Here is a 12,538-nt window from a genome sequence, read left to right on the forward strand (position 1 = left end):
AGTGAGGAGGGGGCCGGAATGAAGATGCTGGAGAAATATGTCAGGATGTCACGCTGAACAGCACTGCACCAATCATTAAATCACCTTGAGCATGTGTGATTGAAAGAATGACACTTTTGGTACGGAAACAATTAACCGTAAATAAAAAACATCAACTTAAAAAGCAGGCTCGTCCTGTTAACTTTCAACCCTCGGCATGTGGTTTATTTTGTAGCCCCTGTGAGGTGATGCTTGGCGTGAGTGAGTCACTGAGTGTCTGAATGGCGGGCTGGGTTTATAAACCTCCGCCAGCCCTCTCCACACGTGAGTTCTGAAGGCCACTCGTCTCCACGCTCTGTCACGTATGCACATGCGGCAAAGTCCGACAGCCTCAGCCTCAGCATCCTCACGAGAGAAGCAAGAGACGGCTCTTCATCATGAGGTCCTTCTTCCTACTGTTCTTCACCCTGCTGTTGGTGTCCCACGGATCTACAGCAGTCATCACAGGGGTAAGTAGGAGCAAACAGGTGTGGGGGGGGGGGGGGGGGGGTGATGGCAATAAGGAAGCGCTTGCTTTTCAAATATAAATAATATTGCCTGACGTGCACTGCTTCATATTTTCTTTGGTGTGAATGGCATTCTTACCATACAAATTGCGGTAATTTTTTTGACATTGGCATTTTAACACAAGGTCAAAAATTAAAAACATCAAATAAGTACACACAGTCTTATTTTATTTATGTTTAGACCAAAACCTCAAAAGTGACATTCATTCTCTGATGAAAATATTTGCAAATTATTCTTTAAATTTCAGTATTTTAATTATCCTGTGTATTTAGAGTTTAGCTTTGGAACAAATTTAAAGCATCCTGTACAGAGAATGTATTTATTTATTTTGGAAAACACAAAAAGAAAATTTTAGACAGCCCACATTATTGCATTTTTAGTTATCTAAACGCATGAAGGGAACTATGATGTAAACAATCAGTTTGCCCACCCCCCCAAAAAAAAAAAATGTGTATATATATATATATATATATTTATATATGTACATATATATGTATTTATATATGTATATATATACATATGTACAGGCACGTGCACAGATAGAGCCCTAGTGGTGCTCAAGCACCAGCCCCTTTGCCCTGGATGAGTAAAGTGCCCTTTTTGCTGGAGACACATTTTTTTTATTCATCCGTATTTAAGAATAAACGTTACTCTTTCTGTCATCAAGTCCTCCCAAATGTGTTTTAATATCCGACGGGGCATTTATTTGAGTTCTTGTGAGAATTTCGACCCGACCGCTCCGCGGCGCTCACGAGCCCCCCCTCCTCTCCCTCCCCCCACCGCGCCCCTCCCTCCTCCTCCACTTCCTCCTCCGCGCAGTGCTCCTCGCGCCACCGAACGGCTGCACCTCCTTCTCCTCTGACCCGCAGCACCAGACACACCTGACGGTGTTTGTCCCCTGACGTTGTTTTGTGATAAATCAACCACAACATTAGCGCTGCTGAAAACATGACGTCACTGGTCCGACGGTTCCTAAACAAATAAACAAACAAAAACTCCGTGATTTCAAAGCCTCGTCCAGCTGTTTACTGACGTTAGTTTTGTTTAGAGAATAGAGAGAGGGAGAGAGAGAGAATTCAAGAGAAAAGAGAGAGAGAAGAGAGAGAAGAGAGGGAGAGAGAGAATTCAAGAGAAAGAGAGAGAGGAGAGAGAGAGAAAAGAGAGAGAATTCAAGAGAAGAGAGAGAGGATAGAGAGAGAGAAAGAGAGAGAGGAGAGAGAGAGAATTCTTATTCCGTTCTATTCAACAGGGGCTAGTCTAGGATTTTCGTGGCCAGACTGAAAAAAAATCAGAAGGCCTCTCTTGTTCAGAGGGCCGGGCCAAATGTGGAGGCGGGCCTTAGTTTTAAAATGAATAAATAAATATACACTTTTATTAATCCCCAAGGGGAAATTAGTTCTCTGCATTTAACCCAACCTTAGTTATTAAGGAACAGTGGGCTGCGGTGAGGCACCCGGGGGTTCAGTGCCTTGCTCAAGGACACTTCGACTTGCAGCTAATGGGGAGAGCGGGGATCGAACCCACGACCTTGCGGTGGAAGGACGGCCCTCTTACCCCACTGAGCTACAGCCGCCGTTTGAGGACCTCTGCTCTTGGCTGTTGATGTCTATCAATATCGCTCATTTTGAAAATGACGTAAGAGGGCAATACGGATCTGTGTCAGACCAGGAGGGCAATACGTGGCTGGCATGACGCCTATTAGCCAATCAGAATGCTTGTACTGTTGTTGCTATCTAATAATTCATCTTTATTCATAAAGAAAATGTAAGCTAGCGGTCTGATGCTGCCATAGGAAACGCAGGTCGAGGACATCATCATCAGTGTTTTGCTGATTATGCTTCAACTCTGTCAGAATTTTTTTTTGGCATTGGGTGCCCTTTCTTTTGATTTGAGCACCTGCCCCCCAAAATGTCTGTGCACGTGCCTGCATATGTACAATTGTTATTATTTTTTGGGTCTGTATATGTATATATATATATATATATACATAGACATGTCAATTTACCCAGTTCTTCGAAATATTTCCTTTTCTAAATCAGGATTTACATAATTCTATGAGCATACATTGTGTCCATAACGTGCTCATAAAACAGCCCTCGCTGTCACAACAACCCTCCGGTGGCTGATGTGAGCTGCGATTGGAACACGCAGCAATAAGACTGAAGCGATGTTCATCCTCGTCTGTCACATGACATCTCCTCTGCTCCTCTTCATTGTGTCCCTCTTCATCTCATCCAGAGCGAGAACTGTCACTCGGCGTCTCACCCAGGCACTCAAGACAATAAACCACCACCGATACCAAGGTGTTTTGTTGAGGTATGACATAACTAATGGTGTTAGAACACAATAGCATTTGCATAATATGCTGTTAGGGTGACACCAGTTTGCGTTGTTTGTTGCTCTTCTGCTGATATTACATTTCTCACCTGTCTAAAATCTTTTGAACACACAACCTGTTTTATTTATTTTTTGTATCATAATTTGCATATCATTGTGTTTAAATAGATTGCATAACATGTATGCGTGATATCACTACATACATATTACCAATTACGTATCTCCTTAGATTAGCAGCAGTTACACCAGTGACAGCTGTTCATTGCAGATTGGACCAATTTCAAACCAAATAATGTGCATTCACAAAATGTGTCCTAAAGTTAAAGGATCAGTGTGTGGGATTCAGGGGAATCTGTTGGCTGAAATGGAAAATAATATTCATATTTTGTTTTCTATTGGCATATAATCACCTGAAATTAAGATTGAAGAAGCGTTTTTGATAACTAATATCTACAGAGGGAGTGAGTCCTCTTCATAGAGTCGCCATGTAGAGAGGGCCCAATGTGGAAGTGCCTTAATGTGCATTTGACAAAAATATTTTATAGAAGTCTATGAGAAAATGACTCTACTTCTCATTTGATTTACTACCTCACCAAACATTCTCGTGAGCTCATGTTTTAATTCTCTAGTTTGAAGTCTTCTTCAACACAGCATGATGCTCATTGAGTAAATGATGGTCCCATTTAGAGTCAAATAGATGATAGGCAGGGGACGATTTAGGGGCGGGGCCACCTTGTGACTGACGCTCCCATGGCGTTGTCTGGTCTAGGAGTCGTCTGTGTTTTACAGTCTGTTTCCATTTTTACCTTCGCATTGAAAATGCGAAAGGTAATGTTTTGATCGCCGTGTATTTATTTATTTGTATGCGTGTTATTCGCATAAGTCAAAAAGTATTAAACCGAATCGCATGAAATTTGGTGGGATGATTGGTTATTATCCGGGGACCATTTGATTATATTTTGGGATCGATCGGGTCAAAGGTCAAGGTCAATGTCATGAGAAGGTCAAAATCTTCTTTTTACCATAACACGGTCAATTTGTATCCAATTGGCATGCAACTAATGCCAAAATGTTCATAATTCAATGCCCAATCTTGTGATATGCGAAGGTATGCGCTCTACCGAGTGCCCATTCTACTTCATGAAATGTCCTCATCCGGTTATCAATCTCGCTGTCTACGAATGAGATCCCCTCAAAATGGCCTCATAACGATGGTCACCAACCAATGGGTGACCACGTCTACTTCTTAAGTACCGTCTGGGCCTTTCGATGGTTCTCCAACACCCTTTGGGAAGGGAGGCCTGAGACAAGGGGTATTCAGTTCAGTGCCATCTGCAACCTTACTAGTTGCCACTAATTTCTTTACACTGCTCCTTTAACAATGACATTCATATAGCACGATAGTAGTGTTCAGCATTAATTATTAGTGGGATGGGACGTTGTTATTACAGAATTAAAAGGTGCAGTGTGTAAGATTTGGCAGCATTCAGGAGAGCGGCTGAGCCTATGTGGAACAATGCTTTGATTGGTCCGGTCCGGACCACCGTAGGAATGTGGCGGCAGGCTTATTTCTTCCTCCCGTGGAAATAAGTGGCTCATTCGGTAACGAAAACACAACAATTCTTATTTTCAGATGATTATTCACTAAATAAAACATGCTTATTCATATTCAATAGACTGTCCTAAATGCTACACTCTGTTCCTTTAAATAATGGTGGCAAATAACTGCATGTCCATAAAGCCAAAGTATTTGCATAAGTCAATAATTTGCTGAATTAAATCACAGTTCTGTGTGTGTGTGTGTGTGTGTGTGTGTGTTGTGTGTAGGCCTGTGAGAAGGACTCTCAGTGTGGAGGACGGATGTGCTGTGCGGTGAGTTTGTGGTTCCGCAGCCTGCGGATGTGCACGGCCGCGGGCTGGGAAGGAGACAACTGTCACCCCATGAGCCACAAGGTGAGACCGTCTGCAGACAGGTGTGCAGCGGAGAGCCGCCCACCAATGATTGATCCCCGTTCAGTGCAGCGATGCTTTTAAAAAGCACCCCATCTCAAAAAATTTATTCGTAAGAGAGCCAGAAAAAAAGCGATGTCTTAGAAGCACTTAACAAGACTTATTCGAAGTCTCTTGGCATTTCGGCACATTCCACGTACATCCATTAAACCTGATGCAAATGAAATAAATCTCGTACTAAAATGTGTCTTTCTTGCTGCTTTCAGGTTCCTTTCGCTGGGAAAAGACTCCACCACACGTGCCCCTGCATGCCCAACTTGTCGTGTATCACCTTAGTGCAGGGAATGTCCAAATGTCTCTCGACATACGAGTATCCAGACTACTTCTGAGGACCATCACTTCACTATCCGCCTTGAATTGCCCGTTTGTTTTTAATTATTTATTTTGAATAAAGATATATATATATATATATATATATATATATATATATATATATATATATATATATATATATAATGCATCGTCATTTTTGTAGGCAATTAAATTCTATAGTTAAAGGGAAATGCCCCCTTGGATGTGGGGAATGATGACTGCTCCCTTCTCTGTATAAGTGCATCTTCAGTCTAAGTTATGTCAGTTACATACACCTCACAATGAAGTCCAAATATAAATATACATATATAATATATCCATTCTATCGTATTCAATGTTCAAATGTGTATATTATTCGATTCTTGGATTCAAAATCCGCATGGAAACAAGCCGTCTTCTTCATTAGTATTCGGTAAGAAGACTAAATGACACATGCTGTCTCACAGTTTCCAGCTGCTAAGTTACAGTTTGATGATCCGCTCATAACAAGCCGTGGTCAGGTTTCATGTTTTCGCTAACGGAGAATGAATGGTGGTCAAAAGACGAGGGCAGACAAGAGAGTCTTTTCCTCCTCTTCACCTTGGCAGCGAGTCTTTATCGCGGCAGGAAACAGCCGGACACGTACGAAATTAATCAGTCAGGCCGTGATTCGCAGCGTTGGCTCAAGGTCCAAAGCTATAATTAGATTTGCCCAATGTGTAACGCAATGAGTCACATCGATCGTATAAAAAAGATGCTCAAATGATGACGAGAACGCGAGAGCACATAAAATAAAATGAAAATAAAATCAGAAACACATTGTTCCTCATTCTCGAAAACGTTATAAAGTGTCTTCTGAAACGTTTTCTTCCTGACTGGAAGATCGACGTCAGAAAACCGAAAGAGGGGAATGTAGTCCACAGTGGTCCTACAGGTGGGGCGTGCCCCTCTAGTGGGGAAAAGTGGTACTACATATGGGGCGCAGGGGAAATGCAGAAAGACCAAAGTGTTTTGATTTCATTCAATTATAATTAGGCCAAATAAAAAGGCCTCAAGCTGCAAGTCCAGTCTGGACAGTCGTTTTCTCTCAACGCCTCAATAGGTAGATCTTGCCTGTCACGAAGGCGGAGGTCAGGGATCTTGGGCTCAAAAAGGTTAGTGACCACTGACATAAGGGAATACTGGTAACGAGTCAATGAATCGATGGACTGACTGACGGATAACGATTCGGCTGTTTTGATCTTCAATCACGTCGTTTTTGAGCAGAAACATTCCCGAGCTCCAGGTCGAGGCGGTTTCATTCCCGTACAACCAGACTGCGTGCGCAATCGGGTTTGAGGGAAACATATTTCGTCTTCTATGTGCACGTAGGTAACGGTCGAAGAAACATCGGACTTCATCCAGGACTGTTCATGTCCATGGAACAAAAAGACTTACTTACTTACATTGCGGGTAATGTAGGCGGCTTGTTTTGACAAGAAAAAATGGAGCTCGGAAGATTCTGAAGTTAAGAACTGTGGATACCTGACTCAGCCTAAACCTCATTAAATGATAGCGTTATTTTGATAAGCTACATTTCCAGCTGTCCAAATTGTATTTCAGGGAAACCCCAGTGGGGAGCACCGAGGTCAGCGCAGCTTCTCGGTGTTTAGAAAGGCTGGAAAAGTTTATAAAAGGTCAAAAAAAGAGCGGCACACAGAGTCCGGAGAACGGCGCGATGCTATAAAAAATAAAAAAAACATAATTTGCACGTGCAGGTGAGGAGCCTCCGGCGGCAATTACACCACAAGACCTCAGCACGCCGGTAGCAGAGTGCCGCCATCGGTCAGGAAGGAGCGGGCGTGTCGCGATGCTAATGGTCATGGGTGCTCTGAGGGCAGGCAGCCCTGATATACACTAAGATACACCGTATACAATTTGTATTTTAATTACATTTTTGTATTAAAATGTTCTTTCATTCATTATTCCAATTCTTAAATATAATATGTCCTTCCCTGCTATTTTATTTTATTGCATATATTGTAAACATGCTTGCTGCTGCTACAAACAAATTCCCCCTGGGGATGAATAAATATCTAAAAATACTGGAATTAGCCTCAAATATACCAACCACATGCACATTTTTAATCATTGAATCTAACACCAGGCATTTTACACATTGTAGTAACGTTGAGTTTACGATCGTCTTCGCCCCCTCGGCGTTCTGATGTCTCCATATTACCTCCTTGAGTCCATATCTGGTCATTTCTTCTTCTTTCTTTTTTCTTCTTCTTCTTCAGTAGCACTGACATGGTAGCACAAGAGGCACTGAGCATCGCGGTAGCGGACCCGTGCACGGTCTGACTCCGGTGAAGCGAGGTCCACGTGATTCCTATGATTTCTGCCCAGCTGTTATCGCACAAGTTTGTTCAAAAAAAGCCCGTGACATTTCTACCTGAGCTGCTTTTGTGTCGATTCACACGTTTTAAGTAATTTTCTGATTAAGAGTCCTGTTGATTTGGAATTAGCTTGTCGGCGTGGCCAATACGGTTTAGACGGCTGCTGTACCTCAGGACCTTTTGTTGTGCCTTTTTTTATCTTCAGTAACACTGGGTCGGATCTCTTCTTCTTCAGGACCAGTGCCGGGTGTATTTTTTTCTCTCCTTAATGGTTCTAAGAGCTTGGGGTGTCTGCGGCTGATCGTAAATGCAAGTTTTGACCGTAGAGCATTAGCAGCGTTAGCTTTGCAATAAAGCGTTCGGCGCTGTGCCCTGTAAGACTTTTTTTATTGTACGGCAACATAGAGCTGTCGGGTCTTATCGAGTCTCACCTCTGATAAGAATAATGAGAAAATATTTGTATTTGTGCTTATAAAAATACTGTAAGAGAAGAGGATTTTATTGACTTTAAGGATTAATTCTAGTTGGAATTTTAGGAAGTGCATTTATTCACTGAGAAGATTGACACCAATATCATGTCACTGAAGCCGTGTATCCATTTGCATATTTAAATGTATATTTTGAAGTATCGCGTTTGAATTTACTGGTGGATTACATCATGCATAAAGCGTAGCCTGTAGTTCCCACTTCTGACCCAACTATGCTGAAGCCCAGTTTATTTGCTCTAAACCAGTGAGTGGAAAAGCGGCTAATTCGCTTTCTTTTTTGGCGACATTTCAAAAGTTTTCTTAAAATTAGCTGAACTTTTAAACGGAAACACGGCCGGTGTTAAATACGGTGCTGGAGCCGGAACCTATTCACCTTAGATTTGCAGAGAGAGGGGAGGAAACCTCTCGCTTAAACTGATTAGACGTGTTGATCCGTCAGTTGTTGTTGTTGGGTGCATCTGTTTTGAGTCTTTATGCAAAGCTAGGCTAGCCACATCCTGACTTCAGCTCTGTACTCAAAGCTCAGACATGAAAGTGGAATTGATTTTCACAGCTCTGTCTCAGAAAGAATTAGAACACACGCACTTACCAAAATGTTCAAGGGCTCTTTAAAACTGGCAGGATTTGCTGTTCGGCTACATTTTGAACCACGTTCTGCTTTCTGTGTCCCACAAAACCACATTTGCTGAGTTGTTTTTAAGCCACGGGAGTTTCATCCCTTTTATTCTTAATGCATGAAGGAACTTTTGAGCATTTGGGTCACATGGCTGCATGTATCAGTTCTCTGCACGGACTGTCGAAGAGGTTTCATTTTGTATCCCTCCAAGACGTGACAGTCGAACAATCTGCCTGACTTTCAGGCGTGGCCTCATCTCCGTGTCGGTTTTAAGCTTTCTGTCGAGCATATCTTTCCTGAAAGGGAGTTTTAATTCAGTCGAGGTTACATATCGTTTTAACATACATTATTTGGCATAATTTCTTCTGCCGGACACTTAAAATAACATTGTCATTTTCACAGTGCTAAGAATAGGCATTACAAGAAGCATTTCACCTCTGGAGTTAAAAATGTCACTTTTTCACTCGCCGTTTTTGCATGACAGCCCAATTTTATCTTGAATGATTTCTTTCATTTCATAATCTCGTTTTAAAAATGCTGCATTGCACTTGTCCTGATCTTCTCTGTGTGAAGAGGTTTCTTCTTTGTACAGTTACGGCATTTTTAAGTAATTCTATCTTTTTAATTTTTTTATTATTAATTGCTCTTAGTTGTTGACAAGCGACACGCTACAAATGAACATTGAACTGAGCAGCAGGTGGCAATTGTGAATTAACAACAACAAAAAGAAAAACATGTTTGTGACTTATTTCTTCCTTGCTCGGTGAATTTGCTTTATTAGGTCATCTCCACAGCCTCTGATTTATTCGTCATCCATGGAGAGATGTATTAACTATGTACACCACATACTACCCTAAGCTGAAACGATGGGTCTTTCTTTACACAGATAAGTCTGGTTAGGTAAGTACGGTTTGGCAAATGAGAATTAAATTATTTCAAAGGCAACATGATTTCGAAAAGCAGTTCTATAACTAGATGTTAAAATTCAAAAGACATCCAACCCCATTGAGCGAAATGAATTGTCCCGACAGAAAATCCACTTTCTCTTGGCACAATTCTGTCTTCGACCTTTAAAAGTTTAAAGGTCAAAGGTCATCCCACCCAAGGCCAGATGCTTGCTGGAACCTGGCCTGAACCCAGTCGGCTCGTGTTTATTTAATCAGCTGCATCTTCCTACTGCCTCAGAGGTTTGAATGCTAAAATGTTTCAGCGGCTCATGAATTATTGATTCATAAAATATTCATCCTACTAATCGACTGTTGACTTGCCTAAATTATTCTTGCCGCTTATGGAATGTGGATAAACTATTCAGATGTAATGGCCTCGGAAACGTAGGAGGTGATTAATGCCGAGGTGTCCCAGACTGCCACTCGGTCCGCACAAGGTTTCCTCGTCTTCGTGCTGCTCCTCTGGCTGCCTCTCATTCAATGTGTTGCCCTCTTTTTTTACTTTACATCTCCACTTTCCTCTTCTCTTTGCATAGTTTCTACTTTTTTATCATCTTTATATTCCTAGATGTCAAATTGTCAACATTGTGATCAGGATAACCGGGTCCTTCACAAACTGATAACGGGACCCAGATCTTGTGTTGAGGTCAGAAACGGGGTGTTGTGTATGTTGTGGTGGAAGTGGCCCAGGAGAGGAAACGGCTCGTTTAGACAACTGGCTGAGGAAAATGGTTTGTAATCCAAAGGTCCTGATGGAGGTTTGTTTTCTAAGCAGATCTGGGTCCTGTTCTTTAGATTTGCCTTAACCAGCTCAGACTTCCACGCTCTTACATGTTATCCATGTGTGTAATTTGGTACATTGAAAGCAGTTTAAGGCTTGATTTGTTCATCCTTGATGAAGTTATCTTAAATAGCAGTGCACTTTTACTTAGGAATATAGGCAAAATGAGCAGAGAATTTAAATCATAGACTCTAGATAAAGGTGTCTCCACTTCTTTTGACTGGACAAAAGTGAAACCAAAAAAACCTGAACATATATTGGTGTCATTAAAAGCCACCTAAAATGACGAAACCCATAACGCATTTGTTTACTTTTTTAAAAATCTAGTTCATCCTAATCTGAACTGATTGGGTATCAGGATATGATCAGAGTGCAATATGTTTTCTCTATGAAGCCCTTTGATGCTAATCTTAGGCTATATAGGTGGAATAAAACTGACATGACTAAAATCATACTGATAGAATGAAAGTACTTGAAAACCAATGGTGCATTCTTTAAAATGTTCTCACAATATTGTGGCATGTAAAAAAAGGGGCAGACAGAGGATCGGAGGGCAGGCAGGTCAGAACAGACACCAGCAACACGAAAGACAGGAACACGGACACAAGACAACAATCCAGCAAGAGACAGGGGAAAGACTGGCATAATATTTCTTGGGGGAAACGGGTGTATGGCATGAGACAGTAACGAGACGACGGCATGTGCAGGGAATGAAACAATCAAGGAGACAGAGGAGACACAGAACAGGGTCTTACACTGTAACGGTGCGTTCACACCAAAAGCGATGCGATTTTTGTCGCCCAAAACACGTGCGTTTACTCGCTCGACCATTTGCCGTGTTCACGTCATAAGCGTCGAGACGCTCTGCGAGGGGCGGGGCTTATCTCTGTGTCTCGTCTCCGTAAAGACCGTTATCATTTCCTTCATCGGCGGCGGGACAGCGATGATGCGTGGAGCAACTCGATAGATGATTGGCCCAAGTTGCGACATTACCGCCTCAAAGTTTAAATATTTCAGCTGGGGGCGAAAATTGCACCGCTGTAAACGCGCCGCCCACATCGCGTCGCCCCAAACGCCCCAAACAACGGCGTCCGGAGAAATATCGCGTCTATCGCAGCCACAGGTGTCTGTACGTTGACTTTTCATGTGTAAAGCGAAATATCACGGGTTAATGCAAACTTTAAAAGATGAGTGTTGAATCTTGAAGTGCATAGTTTGGTTTTGTTTTTACTTTGGTAATGAGAATACTGGAATTTCGCTGTTATCCTACTTCTTCCAGAAGTTCCTGGTCTGATGAAATCATAGACTGTCTATAAGAAGTGGATCGTCATTAAGACGTCCTCCATTGGTTTGTATAATGACGTTTTGAAGTCTTGAGTTCGGCACAGCATGTGATTATGGTCGTTGCCATGTTGTTTTTATGCAGCCAATGAACACAAGTGACCATATTTGACAGTGATTTAGAGAAATCTTCTCTTATACTTTATACAACCAGAGGAGTCGCCCCCCTGGTGGGCAGTGGAGAGAATGCCGCTTGAACACTTCACTTGAATGGCTTCCCTCAGCAAGAACCAGTGTGACAGATGGGTTACATCCCTGGGTGGTTGAATGTGTCTGAAAACAGATGGCAGAAGGCCCATAGTGTGAAATTAAGATGGATTGTTGTTGCCAGCTCAGTTAGCAGATGTGCGTAACATCAGACGTCAGCATGCACATTGAGCAGCTGAGCGTTCCACTTTTACTACGGCAAAACATTGAATGTGCTTCCTGTGTTGGGTATGTTGTGATGCATGGACAGCGAGTGGTCAGTTGTAGTTCCTCCTCCATGGCCTCCGTCGTGTGTCACTCCCACTTTTACTTTTACGCGTGAGTATTGACAGTGGGGTCAATGTAATATACGGAGCGAATCGGAGCCTGAATTACATTACATTACATGTCATTTAGCAGACGCTTTTATCCAAAGCAACTTACAAGTGCATTTCAACCTAGAGTATAAACTAAGAACGACAAGAATACAGGAAGTAACATTTCCTCAACTCAGTCGAACTACAAAAGGACCATAATAAGTGCTATCCCAGAATTGCAGGGTCGTCTCCTGGGAAGGGCCGTGAGGTTTAGCGTTGAGGTGATACGCTCCAATACAG

At 42.2% G+C, this 12,538-nt stretch overlaps 1 protein-coding gene across 1 annotated transcript; it reads left to right on the plus strand.

The window, feature by feature from the left end:
- The first annotated feature begins 260 nt into the window (after nt 1-260).
- Nucleotides 261-5,222, plus strand: prok2 (prokineticin 2). The gene is given in 5 exon segments (XM_056437347.1): nt 261-288; nt 291-378; nt 380-488; nt 4,711-4,836; nt 5,100-5,222. Coding segments are annotated over 5 exon segments (474 nt in total).
- The last annotated feature ends 7,316 nt before the right edge of the window (nt 5,223-12,538 follow it).

Source organism: Pseudoliparis swirei, chromosome 18, assembly GCF_029220125.1.
Source record: "Pseudoliparis swirei isolate HS2019 ecotype Mariana Trench chromosome 18, NWPU_hadal_v1, whole genome shotgun sequence".
Classification (NCBI taxonomy): Eukaryota; Metazoa; Chordata; class Actinopteri; order Perciformes; family Liparidae; genus Pseudoliparis; species Pseudoliparis swirei.